The 20,850-nt window shown below is 39.1% G+C and overlaps 1 protein-coding gene across 3 annotated transcripts in view; it reads left to right on the top strand.

The window, feature by feature from the left end:
• The window catches only part of LOC131045634 (sirohydrochlorin ferrochelatase, chloroplastic-like), a 57,972-nt gene extending 38,181 nt beyond the window's left edge, over positions 1-19,791 (top strand). Inside the window, exon 6 of one of the 3 annotated variants that reach the window (XM_057979241.2) lies at positions 19,500-19,791. In XM_057979241.2, the coding sequence (XP_057835224.1) occupies positions 19,500-19,511 (12 nt within the window). In that variant the 3' untranslated portion in view covers positions 19,512-19,791. Of the gene's footprint in view, positions 1-15,076; positions 15,110-16,975; positions 17,315-19,499 lie in introns of those variants that run through there. The other 2 variants (XM_057979240.2, XM_057979242.2) reach the window with 2 other exon arrangements.
• The last annotated feature ends 1,059 nt before the right edge of the window (positions 19,792-20,850 follow it).

The raw sequence follows: 20,850 nt of genomic DNA, 5'->3' as shown, positions 1-20,850 counted from the left end.
CATATATACTCTCAGGATGTTTGAGAGTGGTTTCAGACCTCCAGGAGTTATATTGCAAAATCTAGTTTTTGGAGGATTCTTCAGTTTTCCAGACTTAGTCAAATTTCAGGATCAGGACATTCCAGACTTAGCCAAATTTCAGGGCATTTGAAGATCAGGATGACATTCCAAACTTCATCACTCACCAACTTGACCTGGCTCAAGCAGAGCCTGCTATCTAGGTGATCCCCTTGGCGACACTCGAAAAGCAAAGGCTAACAGACAAAACTCGAAAACCTGGGAAAACAAACCTTAGAAAGCCAAAAAAGAAGGGGTCCCCATTTGCAATGGGGCGATGTGTGAATACGTCACAACAAGGTGATGCACCAAGAAGAGATTGTTCCTCTCCCCACCCGAAATGGCACAAGGAATCAACTGAAATGCCCAAGAGATGCACAAGCTTCAATTGCATGAGTGACCCAAACGCATGTGTGGAGGTTAGAATTTTCGAAGTGTCAAGAGGGGAGAAGGATTCCCACAAGTCACACTCAGAAAACAAGTTAACACAACATACATGTGAAAGGAAACCACAAACACACACTTATAATGGAGGTAAGAACACATACACATCATGCATAAGTTGAAGGAAGGCAAGAATGTAATTTCAATTCATTCAAAGGCCAAAGGCCAAACTTACAGTTGCAGAAATGCAAAATAACTACAAGTCTTCAAGAGAAGAGAAAGAGCATAAGAAAGCTCAAGCCAACAGAGAGAGAACCCTTACAATGAGGCTTAACAACCTTTATATAGAAAAATGGTTACAAGAGTGATCATGACCCCTGTGTGTCAGTCTGGGAGTGCAGGGAAGTGCATGCACTTGACTTGTACATGCAAGCAACCTAGCCATACCCACAAAAGGCAATTTTGAGAAGGGTGGATTGATTGACCTTCCAAAGTCAGAGTATGCAGACGTGACATAAGTCACTGCAACAAGCATGGTCCCGTACCTCCCTTGATGGAAATCCTGCCAAAAACATTAAATGCACCCTTGTGGCTTCACAAAAGAAGGTGCATAAGTCACCAAAACTGTCTGAGTAGTTAAAGCCTCGAGTGTCAATCATGTCATTTGGAAGTGTTGTCAGCCGGAAAGAAGTTGGGGAAACTTCGGAGACCCAGGTCATTGAAGTTGGGGAAACTTCGGAGACCTGGGTCACCGAAGTTGGGGGAACTTCGAAGACCTAGGTCACCGTAGTTGGGAAGACTTGGGAACCTGGGAACTTCGGGGTTTCGAAGTTCCAAGGTTGAAGACATAGGAACTTGGGAACCTGGGGGTTCCAGAGTTCTGGGGTCAAGGACTTAGGAACTTGGGAACTTGGGAACTTTGGGGTTCTAGAGTTCCCAAGTTGAGGAAGAGAAGACCTAGGAACTTTGGAGACCTGGGTCACCGAAGTTGGGGAAACCTCGGAGACTCGGGTCGCCGTAGTTTGAGGAACTTCGGAGACCTGGGTCGCCGTAGTTTGGGGAACTTCGAAGACCCGGGTCACCGAAGTTGGGGGAACTTCAGAGACTTGGGTCATCGAAGTTAACTTCGGGGTTCCGGGGTTGAGGAAGAGAAGACCTAGGAACTTCGGAGACCTGGGTCACCGAAGTTGGGGAAACTTCGGAGACTTGGGTCACCGTAGTTGGGGGAACTTCGGAGACCTGGATCGCTGTAGTTGGGGGAACTTCAGAGACTTGGGTCACCAAAGTTGGGGGAACTTTGGAGACCTGGGTCACCGAAGTTGGGAAGAATTGGGAACCTGGGAACTTCGGGTTTTTGAAGTTCCGGGGTTGAGGAAGAGAAGACCGAGGAACTTCGGAGACCTAGGTCACCATAGTTGGGGGAACTTCAGAGACTTGGGTCATTGAAGTTGGGTGAACTTCGGAGAACTTGGTCACCAAAGTTGGGAAGACTTGAGAACCTGGGAACTTCGGGGTTTTAGAGTTCCAGGGTTGAGGAAGAGAAGACTTAGGAACTTGGGAACCTGGGGGTTCCAGAGTTCCGGGGTTGAAGACTTAGGAACCTGGGAACCTAGGGGTTTCGGAGTTTCGGGGTTGAAGACTTAGGAACTTGGGAACTTGGGGGTTTCGGAGTTTCGGGGTCAAGGACTTATGAACTTGGGAACCTGAGGGTTCTGGAGTTCCGGGGTTGAAGACTTAGGAACTTGGGAACTTGGGGGTTCCGGAGTTCCGGCAAGACAACACTTCACACTTCATGAATCCATTGTTTTCTCTTTGATCAACTGAGGCAGTGTTGGTCCATAGAACATATCTCTGATCGGATCTCACTGATAGACCAAGGGTGTCATAAAATGACAACAGTAACCAATGTGGCCCATAAAGGATTTGACTCTTGTTACATTTTCCAATGCCTCTATTTGTACAATGACCCCTACCTTGTTTGGGTCTTTCTTAAGTCCTGCCTTACAAACTATGTGGCCAAGTAGCTCCCCTTGGGGTACCATGAATCTGCACTTTTTCAGGTTCAATGCCAAATGTGCTCTTCAACACCTTTCCATGCATTCTCGAAGTGCAGTGAGATGAGTTCCTTGCCCGTTGTATATTGGCTAATTATCTAGAAATGCTTTGAAATTCCCCACGGACATCTTGTCAAAGATATGTAGAATGATACGCTGAAAGGTGACAGGGGCGTTGCACAAGCTGAACGACATCTTGTTGTATGCATACATCCTGTCATCCACCACGAAGGTAATCTTGAGTTTATCTTCCTCGACAATGCTTATCTAATTTTATTTGGAGAATTCGTCCATGAAGGAGTACATCTCATGGCTTGCTACTTCCTCCAATATGGTGTCAGTGAATGGGATTGGGAACGGGTTTTTGATTGTTACTAGATTAAGACACCTGAAGTCCACATAGATTTGTATTTGGTTTGCTTCCTTTTTCAGAGATATAACAATTGACGAGACCGACTCACTTGTTTCCACCTTAAATATTATGTCGGCTTCCAACATTTTTTCAATCTCCTCGTGTACCTTGGCATCGTAGTTTTTATTCATTCGGTAGGGCCACTTTTGTACGGGTTGTGCACCTAGTACGAGGGGAATTCTGTGTATGCATAGTTTTGGCGGTATCCCCTTAAGGTCCTTGTACGTCCACACAAAGGTGCCCTTGTACTCCATGAATATTTTGAATGTCATTGCCTTTAGTACCGAGTTCCAATTGTCACTGATGAGAATCACCTTCGGGTTGCCCTCATCACCCAAGTTTACCTTGTACACATTCAACTCTTCATACTTCATTACTTTATCCCTTTCAATACAATGGGTAGGCGTTTCATCCACTCGTGCCACTCCTTATATTCTTCCTACTCCAGAGGGAAGGTAGCACTCTCTGTACATGTTGATGTGTTTTTCATGCACATGAGAACACAGAATAAAATACCAAGGTATCTTATCCTCTCTTGAACAAAGTTTCCCGACTGCTGAAGATCTCGCCGAAGGATCAATTGGAATAACTCCAAGGTTCTGATATGTAGGTTCTCTACTTGTGGATAAGCTCTTTGCGGTATGATGTGATTCTGTGATTTTGCTGGAATCACAAGGGGACTTACTTTCGACGACTTGAACGTCTGATTTGCTTTGGATATTATTGGAACGTGGAATTTTACTGGCCCTTGATTTTGAAAAGAGGGAAAAAAGGATAAGGGTTGGAATGGGATCTATTTCTAACACTAAGAACGTAAGAGCAATGAATGACCTTTGATGAAACTCTAAGTCTTGCTTTGACATCCTAGGATCATCTCCACAAGGTTAGTGCGATCTTCTAAGGAAAGCTTTATGATGTTCAGATCACTGCTACAAGCATGGACACCGTCAGGTTGATGCATATCAATGAAGAAGCGATAATTGAAGTTAAGCTTAAGCTAAATGATTCCAGTTGACTACGCAAGGCAAGTCTGCAATCAACAAACCGCTAGTAGTATGGATATACGAATTTCACAGTTGGTCATACAAATTTCTTCCATTCACCTAATAACATGAAATCAAATTTGAGAAGTATAGAGACCATGCAAATTGTTGAATCGACCCATAGAATTCACCATTTCTCCAATGAAGTTTACATGTCTTTTGCAACAATGTCTTGACAACAATCTTTGCCTTCTCTTTCTACTCTACCCTAAAAAACTAATTGCTCTTGAACTACCACGACTGACTATTGACTATCTCTAACTATTCCCCGACTATTAACCTTTACAAATGAGGAGCCAGGGCTTTATATAGAGAACCCTTTACAAACAAACGGCTCTGATTGACTTAGAATCAATGGCTAGGATTACAAGATAGAAACCCTAATTATTTGTAAATTAGTAGGGTTACATACCTAAGGGTAGATGTTCATTAAAACCATCAATACATAAATGTATGTAGTTTATTTAATTCAGTACATAGCATATACATAGATGTGGCTATAATATACATAGATATGGCTAGAATACAATGGTATAGAGATTAATATAATGAAAATCAATATAATATATATATATATATATATATATATATATATATATATATATATATATATATATATATGGGTATGCAATGTGAATGAATTTCCATGGACTAAATTAACTAATAAATAGATTACAACTACAATTTGAGGAATAAACAGCATTATTCAATTAAGGACTAGTAGGAATGAATTAAGATATTACCATGTTAATGAATGAGGCAATTCGCATATCCAAACCTAATGAGATTAATGAAGAATAGAGTAATAAGGATAGCAGGTACTAGGCCTCTGTCAGGTAGGCCACCTACTGCGGATGACTAAAGGTCTGCCGACTGTTGGGCCAAGGGGGAGTGTACCGCCCTTGGGCCTGATAAGCGCTACGGGCATCCTACTGCAGCTAGACCTCTTGATCTCATTAGGAACTAAATATGGGAATTGACTTATTGATAACAATTGACCTTAAGTGAATTGGCTAATTACACTCTAGGTAAATCATTCATACCAAAATCAATTGTTGAAATTCATTGTTTATATGTTTTTTTTAGATTGCGGATTTGGGGACATTACAGGGTAGGTACATCGATGTTTGTGCTGCCTCCGATAGATTAGATACATTGAATCTGGTCTTGCTGAGGTGGACCAATCCGACCGGAGGAATGATGACTGGGATGCCACCTTGCCTAATGCTTGTGACTTGGTTGATCCTCCTCTGTCTTTGATATGATGAATAATGTACTTCCTTTGCTTGACCAAGCTTCCTTATTGTCAAGTCTTCCTTCTCCAGTAGCATATCTTGCCCTGAAGTGCTGGCAAAAGCCTTTCTTTGTCATCATGTGGTCCCTTAGCGTGGCGAAGTGAAGGTTTTGGCAACTTCTTGAACACCTGTAGTTTTCCAACGTTTGAAAACACCTTGAGTCCATCTTTGTGCCTTTGGAATGTCCTTGATGAGGATGGACTGGAAATAGGTCGTCCTTGTCCTGGCTTGGTCTCCTCCCATCTGTAAAATAAACCAAAGGATGATTAAGCACATATGACATATTCATTTCAACATAGCATTTTCCACCTTAAATAATTAATGAGAAGACATCAAAATGGAATTTCATTCAATATCCTCTCTAGGGACAGGCCCTATAAAAATTTCGCTCTAGACCCTTTGGAAGGGTCAGGAGCGAATTTTGACAAAGTTGCTCAATCAGACCTCATTTTCAACATTACTTCACCAAGATCAAGTCTTTCACCTCCAAAATTGCCAAGGAAAAGGTTTTGCTCAAGGACCTAGGCAAAATATTAGACTACTTAGGAGTTTCACTCTGGACCCTTTGGAAGGGTTAGGAGCGAAATTTTTGTTTAGGCTCAAGTCCTATCACTTCTCTACTCCAAAATGTCTTCCAAGGTGAGCATACACTAGTCTCCTCTCCACCAAGGCCTGGGAATCCATCTCTTGACCTTCATCATGAGCAAACTAGGTGAAATTGAAAATTTCGCCCTAGACCCTTTGGAAGGGTCAGGAGTGAAATTCTTGACTTGCTTGTTTTCCTTCACCTAAGTCTACTCTTTTCACTTTTCATACTTGGACTTTCATTCTTGGATCCCTCTCTCAACATGACAAAGCTTGCTTGACCCTCAAAATGGCTAGAAAGGAGAATTTCGCTAAGAATCTTGGCCAGGGACAGGACCTATTTAGGATTTCACCCTGGACCCTTTGGAAGGGTCAGGAGCGAAATCCTAGTTTAAGCTCAAAATCTTGATCATTGGTGTCCACAATCAATTCAAAGGCATGCCTAGGGGTCCTTCCAAGCTCAATCTACCTTGATCCACACTTAGCTTGACACAAAAATGGAAGGAAAAGAGGGATTTTGGTAATTTCGCTCTGGACCCTTTGGAAGGGTCAGGAGCGAAATTCTAGTTTTGAGCACATTTCTTCATTTTTTCAACCCTAGTCCACCTCAAAAGGCAAGGACACATCATCTCACTTCCATCCACGCCATTAAAAACCAAGGATTTGACCTTCTCCAAGGGAAAAAATGTTGTTTGCAAGAATTTTGCTTTGGACCCTTTGGAGGAAGGGTCAGGAGCGAAATTCAAGATTTAGGCTTGATTCTTCATTCCCTTTGCCCTCATTCACTTCCTAAGGCAAAAACATGTTGATTTACTTCCAAATACGCCCAAGGGACTAAGATCTTGGTCCAAACAAGGAAGAAATGGATGTCTTCTTGGAATTTCGCTCTGGACCCTTTGGAAGGGTCAGGAGCGAAATTTGCATTTTAGGACAAATTCTCTCATGTCTCTCATTTCAACTCACATCAAAGGTCAAGGAAACGTTGCTCCATTCTTCCCTAAGCCATAAAAACCAAAAGTTTGACTTGATTTGCAAGGGAAATAGGTCATCTCAGGAATTTTGCTTTGGACCCTTTGGAAAGGTCAGGAGCGAAATCCTAGTTTTTGCTCAATTCCTTCAAATTTATTGATCACTAGCAACCCAAAGTCATTTGTAAGGACATATCCAATCCTAATTCACCCTGACCCAAACTTCGCTTGGCACAAAATTGAGAGAAAAGGGAGGTTTTGGGGAATTTCGCTCTGGACCCTTTGGAAGGGTCAGGAGCGAAATCCACCCTCTAGGATTGACTCTTCATCTTTTCAACTCCAATCTTCCTTGCAAGGCAAAAATACACCACGCCACTTGCATCCATGCCATAAGAATCAATGTCTTGACCTCATCCAAGATGAAAATAAGAGTTTTCAAGAATTTCGCTTTGGACCCTTTGGAAGGGTCAGGAGTGAAATTTCTATTTTAGGCTAAAATTCATCACTCCTTCACTTTTAGTCACTCCCTAAGGCAAAAACATACCAATCCACTTCCCAACATGCCTTAAACTAAGAACTTGGCCAAAACTATGAAGGAAATGAGAGTTATGGGGATTTTCACTCTGGACCCTTTGGAAGGGTCGGGAGCGAAATCCTCATTCTTGGTTGATTTTCCACTTCATTTATCCAATTCTCTCTCAAACTCGATCAATTTCAAGGTCCTTTCATCATAATCAAGGCAATCCACCATCAAACTAGCTCTAGACAAGGCTAACCTAGGGCCTAAGGCAAAAAAGAAGGTCAAATGGAGGATTTCGCTCTGGACCCTTTGGAAGGGTCAGGAGCGAAATTCCCCTTCCAAGTTGATTTCCATCATTTCATCGCATCAAACCTCCTCTCCAAGGCAAATATGAATCCAAGTCTTCCAAACCATGCCTTAGAAGTTCCAAACTTGGTCAAGTTAAAGAGCAAAATAGAGGAAATATGAATTTCGCTATGGACCCTTTGGAAGGGTCAGGAGCAAAATCCATGTCTTAGGTCAAAATCTTCATTCCTCAATGCTTTCAATCACTTCCTGAGGCAAGAACATATCAATCTACCCCCACCATGTCCAAGGAACAAGGATGTTAGCCCAAACAAGGGAGAAAATAGCGTCTAGGGAGAATTTCGCTCTAGAACCTTTGGAAGGGTCAGGAGCGAAATTCACATTTAGGCTCAAATCTTGACTTCATTTCTCACATTTCTTCATACAAACAAGTGTTTTGCCCTCAATAATGCCTAGGAATGAGTTAGTTCTAAGTTTGGGTCAAAGTAGAATGTCGTATGGAGAATTTCGCTTTGGACCCTTTGGAAGGGTCAGGAGCGAAATTGAAATTCGCTTTGGACCCTTCGGAAGGGTCAAGAGCGAAATTTGACATTTTGGTCTCTCCGTCAGGATTCATATATGGAATATAACATTTAAGTATAAGTGACATTTCCTTATATCTTTCTTCTTTCTTATAGTTTAAGTTATATTCCATATATACTGTCAGGATGTTTGAGAGTGGTTTCGGACCTCCAGGAGTTATAATGAAAAATCTAGTTTTTGGAGGATTCTTCAATTTTCTAGACTTAGTCAAATTTCAGGATCAGGATGACATTCCAAACTTCATCACTCACTAATTTGACCTAACTCAGATCTTCAAAGATGATATTCACTCACCAAGCTTCATTGGCCTCCTCAAACTCAAACAAGACACAATTAGCAACAAGAGCAAAACCTTGTCCTAAGGAAGACATTCAAAGATGACCCTAACCCGGAGCATCCACTGACTCACCTTTAGCTAAAACAGAGCCTTCTCTCTTAGTGATCCCTCTGGCAACACTCAGCATGCAAAGGCTAATAGACAAAACCCTAAAAAACCTATAAACAAACCCCAGAAAGCAAAAAAGTAGGGGTCCCCATTTGCAATGGGCGATGTGTGAATACGTCACAACAGTACCTTCGCTGATTTCTTTGATCTCCACGATTCGTAGCATGTCACACTTTGGGTGGAAGACTTTGTAATCCTCCATCTATTAGTGAAATAGCCCGCTTAGAGAACTTGTTTCATCCTTCGAGCAATCTTCCAGTTCCAGTTCCTTTCATCATTTGGTTCCATCCTCTTCTTTCCTTCCTTCGTTCTCCACTCTTTGTCTTCAGACTCTGAGTCTGAAGAGGATAGTTCTTCACTCACCGCCTGATTCCTTAGGTTGATGATGTACTTCCTTCCCTAACTCTCGATTGAGAGTGTGTTCTGCTTCTAGTTGTGATCTATCATGGCAGTGATTAACCACCCTCTCTCGAGGAGAGCCTCGTATGCCTTATTTTGTAATGGGATGACAAAAAAATCCAGGAAAGACTATGTGCCAATTGTTACCTTCTGTGCCATCAAAGTCACCAATGGCTTAATGCAATGTTGGTTGGCACTAGAGTGTAGGTTTTCCAAGGCTCTTCCAAGTTTCCTCTGGTAGTACATTGACTCTCAAGCCTCCATCGATGATGGTGTTTTTTAATTTCATTCCCATAATTTCCATCTCCATGACAATTGGTTTCCTACCAATGCTCATCATCAACAACATTTAGTCACTCGCCCTATCCCCCTTCACATGGTAGTTTCTCAGTCAGTTTCTCTCGTGGCTTGTACTGTTTCCGATGACTGTAGTTGTCATCGCTGACACTAATAATAGTTGTAATCGCCATTTTTAGTTGTGGCATGGTTTGTAGAAGGTCAATTACCTTTACGGGTATTGTGGTTTGCAACACCTATCTTACAATGTTTTTCTCCGACTTTGATTGTAATGGAGTATTGGTGGTTTCATTTGAGACTCTACTTTCATTCGCCATTGCCCGTTCCACGTTGGCTCTAGCTACCTGAAGTCTTTCTTTCTTCGTACGGGGATTTAGATATATTGCTTTCTTTGTTTGTGGCTTGGTGATCGCCAATCCTTCCTCCTCTGGCTCTTCCATGGCCATCATATTTACCCCCTTCTACTTCAAGTAGTCGACCTCTTCGTGATTTCTAGGTCCACACCGTTTGCATAGAAAACATGTGTTGTTATTTTGACCGTCTGATAGTCTTGCACAAAGTGACCCCATTCATTACATTTTTAGCATTGGATCATGCTTCTCCTCATCGTGGGTACTGTTGTTATTATTGTAGCAATTGTCATTATTCCCTCACCTATTGTTATGGTACCTGCCAAGTGATGCATTAGGATTGGCAGGTGGTTTTGGTGGTGTGGTCGTTGGGTTGCTTGTTCCCCTTGGGCAAAGAGCACTTGTGTGCTCCTCTTTTTTTAATTGTAGAGGTATTCCTTAATGGAATGTCCCAATTATTGGTAGATGTCGCAAAATAATTTTTTTGGACAAGTGGTTTTTGTTTGACCTACTTTATAGTCGGCGCACCACATTTCCTTACTCTCCTTTGAGCTTTCCTTTTCGGCCTCCAATTCCTTCATCATTCTCAGCGTATCCTATCGAAGGGCTTGTACTGTTTTAGTTTCACTGCTACTGCTACTATCCTCTGTACTATCATCATCACTGACTTTCTTCTTTCCTCAGGATGTTTTGTTTTCACTTTCAATGTCCATTGCTCGATTGTAGGCATCGGTGTACAACGATGGGGGTACCACCTTCATTTTCTTCCTCAGCAAGGGGATCAACCCCTCAATGAACCACCGTTTCTTCAGCCCATTGGTTGGCTAGTTCTCCATTTTATCCAACAACTCCTCGAGTCTACGATTGTAAGCTCGTACATTTTCATTTTTCCCTTGCTTAGTGTTGTAAATTTTCGCCACAATTTCATTATCATCCCTCAACAATTTAAACTCCTCTTGGAATGCCTTCTTCAATTGTTCCCAGGATTGTGTATGTTCGTCATCCAAGTCTGTGAACCAATCAATGGCTATTCCCTGCAATGTGGCAGGGAATGACCTTAGCCAATAATCTTTATCCTCTTGACTGCTAGCCAACCTTATGGTCTCATATGTCTTATAGTGTTATATTGGATCCTTTGATTCGTTCCCTATGAACTTAGGGAGCTTATGCCTTTCCATGGACTCGTCGGGGGACCATCATTCTATGTTATAATGTACCATATGTTTAGAACCTAACAGGATTGTTTTGCTCTCGCTCATGTTACAGTGCTTTGCTTGCACTCTCGATAGATGGAATACTCGGCTTGTTTTGAAGCATGTTTTTTTTGCTCGTCGAGTATTTACGCGATTAACTCGCAGAGTTTTGGGAAAAACTTGGTGAGTTTTCAGCAAAAACTCAGTTGCATAAAAAAAGAGGCCGAAACACGTCAAAAAATTATCTAATTTTTTTTTTTCAAGTCAGTCTCATCTTCTTCATCAGAATACATACAATTAATATAACATTTAAGTATATGTTTTATTCCTTTTTTATATTTTAAGTTATATTTCATGTATATATTGGTAGGATTTTTGAGAGTGGTTTCAAATCTCTAGGAGTTATAATGCAAATTCTAGGTTTTAGAAGATCTTTTAAAAGTTTCAGACAGTCAAATTTCAGTTTTCAGTAGGCTCCTATCTGCATTCTCTCGCTCTCTCTTTCTAACTCACTTTATCTACCCCAAATTTTAGACCTATCCATCTCCCTATCACTCTTCCTCTATCCCCTCTCTCTACCACTCTCTATCTCATTCTCTCCTCTCTCCCCCAAGATCTAGACCTATCTCTCTACCCCTCTAACCCCCGCGAGGGATGCTACCCTCAACCTAATTTTGTCGAGGTGCAGAAGCTACATCAGACTCCTAGGACTAGACCCTCTAGTTCTATCTCTCCCTTGGTTTTCACTAGAGCTAGGAAGAGGAAGATGTAAATTTTTTTGATGTAGTATTTACTTTTAGTTTTACAAGAACAATTTGCCATTCCATTTTGTTTCAGTCTATCAGCCATCAACATTCCACAAGAGGATGCCATTTTGTACCCAATTTGCATTTAAATCAATCAAATATATTTAGACTCAGTTTGTTTCTTTTGTATACTCATTTATTGACTCATTGGATGCATCTCCTCATTGAATTTTGCAAAAAAAATGCACTTCTATTAAATTTAAGCAATTTTTTAAGTTGCCAAGTTGTTGAACTATGCTCTCGGCCATGCGGGAGCCCTCTACATGCCTATTGTCAGTGTCCTCGACACCTTGGCTATGTTCCTCGTTTTTGGACTCCCTCCTCCCTAGGGTCTTTGGTTCAGGCTCCACTATTCTCAGTTCTTCTCCATCTCAATGCGGTGCAAATTGTGTTAAAAAATTTCAGCAGCCTCGCTCTGGAAGTCCCTACTGATGGGCTACTTTTTGTGGAGTTAGTCCCTTCGTCCGACATTGAGTGTACGAATTGATTATTTGCTTGGTCGGCAAGATCCTCGTTTACTTCGTACGGGAGTGGTAGGTTCCTAGCAACTTCCGCCCACTCACTCCACGTACGTGGTCTCTGCCTCTCCTAGCTATAGCTTCGACTAACACTTTGCTCTTACTCCTTGCTGGACTCTGGGACTCCTCAACTATTCTCCGTAATCGCTGTCATCTGTCACTTTGTTCCTTGATCCAAAGAGATCTTCTCACGGATCCCTCTCTCTCCTCTCAAGTGTTTCTTTCCTTGTTTGGTCATAGGGGCATTAATTGCTAGGAGTACGACGTCTGCACTTATCCCTCTTGTCTTCCTCCCTATGGTTTCTCTCCTCATACTATTGTAGTATCTGTTGCCGATGCTGCTTTTGGTTTTTGTCCTCGTGCTAGTCTTGGAGAGCAATGAGGTTATGTGCCAACAACCTTGTCAATCTGAAAAGGAGACGATCGACGACGCCATTCATTGTCAGGCTGTCCTATACATTGCTCCCAGGGACCTCGTTTTCATGAACTTCCCGTCGAACGTACTAGTTGATGGATGCTTCTCACAAGTATACCAAATCTTGTGTCAACTTGTCTTCCCTTGGGTCTTCTTCTTCCTTAAATGAATCTGGTCGTTCAATTGGTTGACCCATTACTCTGCTATCCTGTCTATCGTCATTCTCAGTCACTTAGATCTCCAAGTTCAAATTGATAGTGACGCCAAAATGTTTACTCCCGAAAGGAACTTAATTGATTACACAAAGTAAACAAGATACAAAATCATACCATACAATAATTCCAGATAACAGTAATCAACACCATAACATGGCAAAAAAATGTGTTCTTTATTATCAAAGTGTAATGTGTGTAATCATAAATGTTTCCCGATACAACAATCAAAGTATATATAGTGCTCGATAGTTGTTGGACTCTAGGACTCAACTATTCTCCGTAATCACTGCTGTCTGTCACTTTGTTCCTTGATCCATCTTCTCATTGATCTCTCTCTCCTCTCGAGTGTTTGCACTACGTTTTCTTTCCTTGTTTGGTCACAGGGGCATTAATTGCCAGGGTATGATGTCTACTTGTATCCCTCTCTTCTTCCTCCCTATACACAAAGTAAACAAGATACAATAACACTAGATAACAGTAATCAACACAATAACGTGATAGAAAGATGTGTTCTTTATTATCAAAGTGTAATGTGTATACAATCATTAATTTTCCCGATACAACAATCAAAGTATATATAGTAACCTGGTGGTTGGTTAAGACTAAGACTACCAACCGTCAGCAACTACCACCAATCTCTTGGGAACAAAAGTAATTACACTACCAATTATTTTACTAACAAAAGTAATTACAATACCAATCATTATACTAAATATTTTGCCTTTGCACACTTGGTTTGTCCATGAAATCAAGAGACTTAAAATTCTTTAATACTGCAAGATTCAATCTGAGCTTCGTTGCAAGACCTCACTCTTACAAGCATCTATAACAGACACCCTACTAGAAGCAAAATCAGAGAGACTGTGGGACCTCTCCATCTGACACCATCTTAACATCAGTTCTATGCTAGGCTCAATGCTAGAAGGTAACTTTTGTTTGAATACGATGCCTTTAGGTCTATACCATCTAGTCATACTAAATTTGTAGAGGCAACATTATAATTAAAAAAAAAAATCATCCAGGAGCTATCAGTTGAAAGTAGAGAATGCTACCAAGGAACTATCAACTTGAAGACCATATTACATTTCTATAAAATTACAAATAAGAAATGACTACTATTTACCATCTCCCTAGAGTCTGATCTGGGTTTCGACAATTAGAATACACACAACAACGAATATACACCCTACTTGATAGGTCACTAAACCAGAAACTCACCCAACACAAAATAACGTCATGTACACACAACCCAGAGTTATAATACACACATGGAGAGAAAGCCTAATATCTCGCTGAACTTCAACCTTCTAAAGAATAGCATTGCAGTCCAATTTCTGTCTTCTATTGCTTCAGTGTCTTTCCCAAATCTAAATGTATCCCATCTTAGGTCATGCTAGAGATAAGGGACAGTCTTGTTCCTTTCTTTTGTGGACAAAATCTTTGTCATGGTTGTAGTTGTCCATCTAGGAACCCAATGGCAGTACCTCATTCCCTCAGTTCGTGCATTGTCTGTAGGTATTTGCTAGTGATGAATATTTTAACAGGTTAGCTCAAGGTCTTGTAACTTAATGGTATGTAGTATGGTTCAGTCCCCACTAAATTATTCTTACACATTTGTCCTTCTTTATCATATGATGCCCTCTTTCTCTGATATCTTCTTTAGTGTTCTTTGACTCTCCAATCTTCCAAGAATCTTTTCAGTTTGGCAAGTCACATGACACATCGTTCTAGATCATTTCAAAGTAGGTTTAATCCACATAATGGTTGCCCATCCTGTAGTCATGTTTAGCTGTTAAATTACATCCAAACAAATCATTCCAGGTTGGAAGACATCTGCCATGTCATCCACCACTGGCCTTATCACATCACTATTGCCAGGTTAACATCTGTGCAATTGGCATCCACATCCACTATTCTTCATGCCATGCTTTCTAGTGTGTGCTCATGATTGACATGATCCATGGACCATCAAAAACTAAACCATATCAAGGCATCCTCACTTTTGAATTGTAAGTTGAAAGATCAACTCTGCTAGTAATGAATAAAAACAACCACACCCTACTCTTTGGAAGCTTAATTTTCAGTGAGCGACTTTTATTGAGGGAGTTATATTGTGTGCACCCATTAATGCTTGTTTCCGCATCAAACTTGCAATCACTTGTCAGTTGCACCCTACAAATTTATTAAAATCTCATGTAGATTCATAATGTTTCTTCAATTCCATTGGTGCAGGAGCACCTATGAAGACCTATGAAGACAAGGTACACTAGGGTCACTAATAGGCCCTATTGAGGATTCAATGAGCAAAGGAGTCAGACAAGACCTTTAAGGTCTTCAATCAATGTAATGTGGCCATTAGAGCCAATAAATGATATAAAATGTAATGAAAAGATCAAAAGTTGTAAAATTGTCAAAATTGGCAATTAGGCCTAAAATAGGCTAATTTTGGGTTTAAAGGGTAGAATAGGTAATATAATGAATAAAAGCATGTAATAATGTTTAAAAGGTCATTTAATGACCATTTGAGTTGGTTGGGATGGTTAGTTTTCAAATTGTCAAGTTGACAAATGAAATTGTCAATCTTGACAACTTTTTGAGCAACTTTTGTTGCTATTTTGCAAAATAATGTAGTTATAGGTAGTTGAAGGTTGGTTTCGGCCTTAGAAGGCTTGGAGCACTATAAAAGAATGTATTTCAATCCATTTTAGGAGAGAGAGTTGATGTATGGTCGAAGACAAAGTGTTTTGAGCAATAAATTGTATTTTAATGTGCATTTTCTGAGTTTGCACATTCTTACAGTCTGTTCTTTGACATTTTTGATGCATTTGAAGATATATATATTTAAAATAAATTTGTTCTGAGATGATAGGAAGATGAGTTAACTTCATTTTGGCGGTAGTAGCATCCAATTTGGTTTTCATTTGATAAAGTTACCAAAGTTTTTGTCAAAACTGCCAAAGCCCTTGTTTAGGGCATACAGTGATAATAAAAATGTGCTGTTTTTTGTTTGGTTTGCATTTCAAGACCCCACACTTGGGCAGGGTGTTGGAGAAGATGTATTATAACTGTCCTAAAAAGTGCAGGAAGCCATGATAAGTTTGACATGAGTTATGGGTGGAGGAAGTGAGTAGTTTGCAGAGGGTGACAGAATGACAGTCACAGAAAAATGTAGTCTGATGCGGGGGCCATATCTCGGAGTTAAACCGTTGGATTTGTCTACATTTTGGATATGTTGTTCCAAATCAATTTCTTCAGAATCTCACCGGAGCGATTGAGGAGTTTTGAACCGGTTCAAAAGTTATATACCTCTATGTATAGGTATATCTAAGAGGACAGCAAGAAGGTAACTTTGGTTTTATTTAATCAAAAGGTTATTTTTGATTAGCCTAATGGTATGATGGTGTTAAGTTAGTATGTGGAGTTTGGTGGATTAAGGATGCATGCTTTGACCATTGAAAGGTCTTGATAGGTGATTTGAGTAGGTGTGTTTGAACCAAGCAAGGTTGAGGGGTAAGGTTGTCCAAGAGTTTTTGTTGAGATCCACTACTCTCTGCATCATCCATTCTCCCAACAAAACATAAATAAACATGGCTGGTCATTGCTGCACCATTTAGAATAAGCACTTTTGCCGATAAGCCACATTTATCATATCTCCAGACATATTCTGTAACATTAAAAAACCTAAACAAGGTTGAAACAAATTTTTTGGGTTAAATGTTCCAATTAATTACATTTAACACTGGCACCTTTACCCTAAATGAGATCTATCAAACATTTAGGCCTCTGTTATTGAAATGTGGTATATTACAAGTTAGAACGTTTTCCATTTTTTTAAATTGGATAGAATAATAGAAATAATTCACAGATTATGCAGATGCATGTATGGATACAACCTTGAGGTCGTTAGTGAAGGCCTTAGATATCATTACCTTGTAATTATGCTTCACCATGTAAGCCAAGAATATCTGCATGTGGAATTTAAAACTTTGGAGGAATTAAAAATAATGTAATTGAGGATTATATGTGTTTGCTGCGTTAAATTTTTTGAGGCTACGCGTAGTTCTTTGTAACTTTCTATACTTATGCTTATTTTACTCAGTCGCTAGTTCTCATTAAGTTACTTCTTTGCAGAATGTGGTTGAAGATTGAATCAAGTATTGTTTAAGTCAAGTTGCTGGGGATTCAAGTGAGTGTGAAATGTGTTCCGGAAGTGGACAATGCCAACAACGGTCAGCATAGAAATTACACAAGAAAATTGACGCTTGAACCAACATATTAATTGCTAATTCTGAAATCTTGCTATTCACTTTTGACAAGCTTCAAAGTGGTTAAACATTTTCTGATGGTGATTGTACTTTATAAATTGATTCAATCGTACAACAGTTACAGTTTGTAATCCTCCCTTTGTAAATGGCCTAGTTTTTGCCCTAAAATCACAATTCCAAGCTCATTCAAATTGTATTTTAGTCATATGACATATCTAATTCATTAATGGAATTCAACAATAGGAGAGAGTTAGGATAAGGAGACATGTTAGTGTGCCATAAATGATACTCTACCCTACGCCCAAGAGTGGATATACCATGATACCATCCCTCTTGGCCATCATGTGGCCCTTTGCCATCCATATGAGGGGTTGTACCTAGTGAGGAATCCCATATCCTTTCCCCTCTTATTGTCACCCTTATTCTCCTCATGATTGGAGCAACTTAATCTAATGGTCAACCATGGTAGATGTTTGGGGAAACTACAATAGGGTGTCCAGAACATCCTTCCCTTCTAAGCCCAAGGGCGGGGCACTCCTTGCACCCTGTTGGCCTCATGGGACTACCCGTCACCACCATGAGGTGGTGTGCTTAGGAGAGGACCTCATAACTGTTTCCCCTTGTATTTCCTCACTCACCTTGCCTTGATCGGTTGTTGCTTATTTGGAAACCATATTGCTACTCATGCCTAATATACATAGTGTTAAATGCACATATATTATATTAGCATATTGCTGTATTCATCAGGTATACATATTTAAACATATATTATTCTAATCTGATCTATGGCCTGATTGCTGATATATTATGGATTGATCTGCTCTTTACAAGCACCAATACTAATTCAATTGCTTTCCTTGATTGAGGGAATGGTTGATTCTATGAATGTTGATTTGATAGAGTGATGTTTGAATGATGAATTGATTGATTTGATAGATTGATCGACTCCTTAAAACACATTTGATGATTGATTTCTGATTTCAAGGTGTGAATTGATGATTGATGATGTTTTGATTGCTTGTTTATCCACTGTTTTGGATTGATCTTTGCTAATTGATAGATTGTTTGATTTGACCTTTGCTGATTCATATATTGCTGGATTCTTGATGCATTGATGAGTGATGATGTATTGAGCTTTGCTAGGAGTGATCTCCCCTTTATACTTTCTATGTGAAAGGGTCATAACCTTTAATAAGATTTGAGTCACCATTTTTCAGTGTTGCCTTTGAGAATAATAAATTATTCTCCAAATTGATCTCCCTTGGATGTCCTCCTCAAATGCAACCTTCCCCTTATTATATCTCCCAATGTGAGGAAGAGTCACACCTCTTCATCATGTCTGCCCTTTGCAATAGTCAGAACCTTTCACAATTACCATCCTTTGAAAGAGTCACAACCCTTCAACATGTCTCCTCTTTGAATGAGTCACTTCCTTATTTTCCTCACATTCTTTTCTCCTTCCATTAATCCTTCCTTAATTCCTATGTTCCCTTTCTCCTTTCTTCCTCCATTCCATATCCTTTTATACTGTCCTATTTTATTGAGGAGACACATCTCTTTGGAAAGAGACATCCATTTAAAGGGTCATCGACTCATCTCTCATTATTGTTGTCTTATTATTCAAATCAGATCCGCACTTCTTATTCAGATCAGATCCACATTTCTTATTCAAATCAGATCTACACTTCTGATTGTTGATTTAAAATGCCCCCTTCAAATCAAGTTCTCTTCTCCCTTTTATACCTCATGTTTGAGGGACTCACAACTTTTCATTTCCTGCCTTTTGACCATTCATTAAACTTATCTAAATTTTAATTATTTTAATTTTATTCTTTATATTTTATTTCTAATTTTATTTTTGTTCTTTTATATTTTAATTTTATTGTTAGTATTTATTATTAAATCCTATTTCAAAATGGGGACATTACACAGTTGGAAGGATTTGCAGCGAGAAAGAAAAATTAGTCAAGCACACCAAGATCACACGTTTTTCTGTTTGCTTCATCTGAGAACATTTTGTGGTTATTCAAATATGTGCTGGGTTGATATTTGACTTATGTAGTACTTTTGCAGTAAATGATTAATAAACACCAATGCCTGATGTTAGGTCAAATTGAAATTTGTTTATAGATTATAATCAGATGGGGTCAATAAAGTATTAAACATTATATGCAATGTTTCTCTGAGTTCCTGGGGTAGGGGCATCCAGGGATGGTGTAAATTTTTCGAAATTTTGGGCATGGCAAGGTGACCGCAGGGGGATCACTATTAAAATATTCTAAATTAAAAGCATTTAAATTTTTAAAAAGTAAATACAATGTGCTGCATTTGCAATGACAATATTTTTAAAGTTTTTAGGAGATTTTAACTTTTTTTCCCCATTTTTCTAGTGCACCAAATGAAGCAGGCTGTCTAGTCTTGAAAAAGGGGATGCCCCTGCAAGTCCCCAATATGTTGGAGACATCACCTTGACGTGGAACAGTGCTTATATGGTATAAGCAGGTCATGAAAGTATTATAAATGGATGACTGTACTTTTGCATCTTGCTTTAATGGTTGCAAATGTGTGTGATTTGCCTTTTTATTACCTTAATTAAAAGACAAGGTAAGGAAGAGATTTCAAGAATAAAAGCTATCAATTTGCTTCTGCCATTGTCCCATGATTTCTCTTATTTTGATTTTTAATTATTATTTTTTAAGAGAATAAAATTACATCTCACCAATAATTGAACAATGATAATCAAATAATTACGCCAGGATAAAGTTATTTGGAGCAATACACTAAAAGAAATGTGAGATTAAAATAAATAAATTGTATTTAGGTGGAATTCAATTGATGAAAAGTATAGTACAAGGTGTTTGTACTTGATTTGTTAGGATTTTAGAACATATGGTTAAGTAGATGAATGTTTAAGAATAAAAAAATTTATTGTCATTTTGGGTTAGTTTTCACGTGTAGAATCAATTAGTACTATGATTTGAATTTCTGTCCATTTGAACTATGTTGCTTTTTGCTATTTAAGTCTTGTTCACTACATTTACAAAATCTATATTTGCAAATAAGGAGTGTTTACCTAAACACTATTTTGGAGCTTGTTAGGGAAAGTTTAATACTCCTTAGTCAACAACATAGGATAACAATGTAATGACTTCTAGAAAAAAAGGAAAATAACAAATAATCATGCACAATGCTTAAATGTTGTCGTATAGTTTTAGAATAGATGCTCAATTTTCACTCTTTGAAGGCTAAATACTAAAGATTCAAGATGTTTATATGCTAGATCTAGACAGTTAAATAGATTACATTTAGTTCTTAAATACAACTCAAAAGGTGGTAAGTGTAAACTCCATACTTAAAGTTGATGCATAATGACTAATTTGAAGGATTAGGCTTGCCTAAAAATGTTGAATTTGAATTTTAGAATTCAATTGATGAAAAGTATAGTACAAGGTGTTTGTACTTGATTTGTTAGGTTTTCAGAAAATATGGTTAAGTAGATGAATGCTTGAGAATCTAAAAAATTATTATGTCATTTTGGGTTAGTTTTCACGTGTAGAATCAATTAGTACATGGTGCATGGATTTGAATGTGTCCATTTGAATTGTTTCTTTTTGCTACTTAGATCTTATTCACTACATTTGTAAAATCTATATTTGCAAATAAGGAGTGTTTAGGAGCACTATTTCAGAGCTTGATAGGCAAGGTTTAATTCTCCTTTAGGCAAAACCATAGGATAACAAT

Source organism: Cryptomeria japonica, chromosome 4 (assembly GCF_030272615.1).
Source record: "Cryptomeria japonica chromosome 4, Sugi_1.0, whole genome shotgun sequence".
Taxonomy (NCBI): Eukaryota; Viridiplantae; Streptophyta; class Pinopsida; order Cupressales; family Cupressaceae; genus Cryptomeria; species Cryptomeria japonica.
This window is presented reverse-complemented; position numbering and strand designations above follow the sequence as displayed.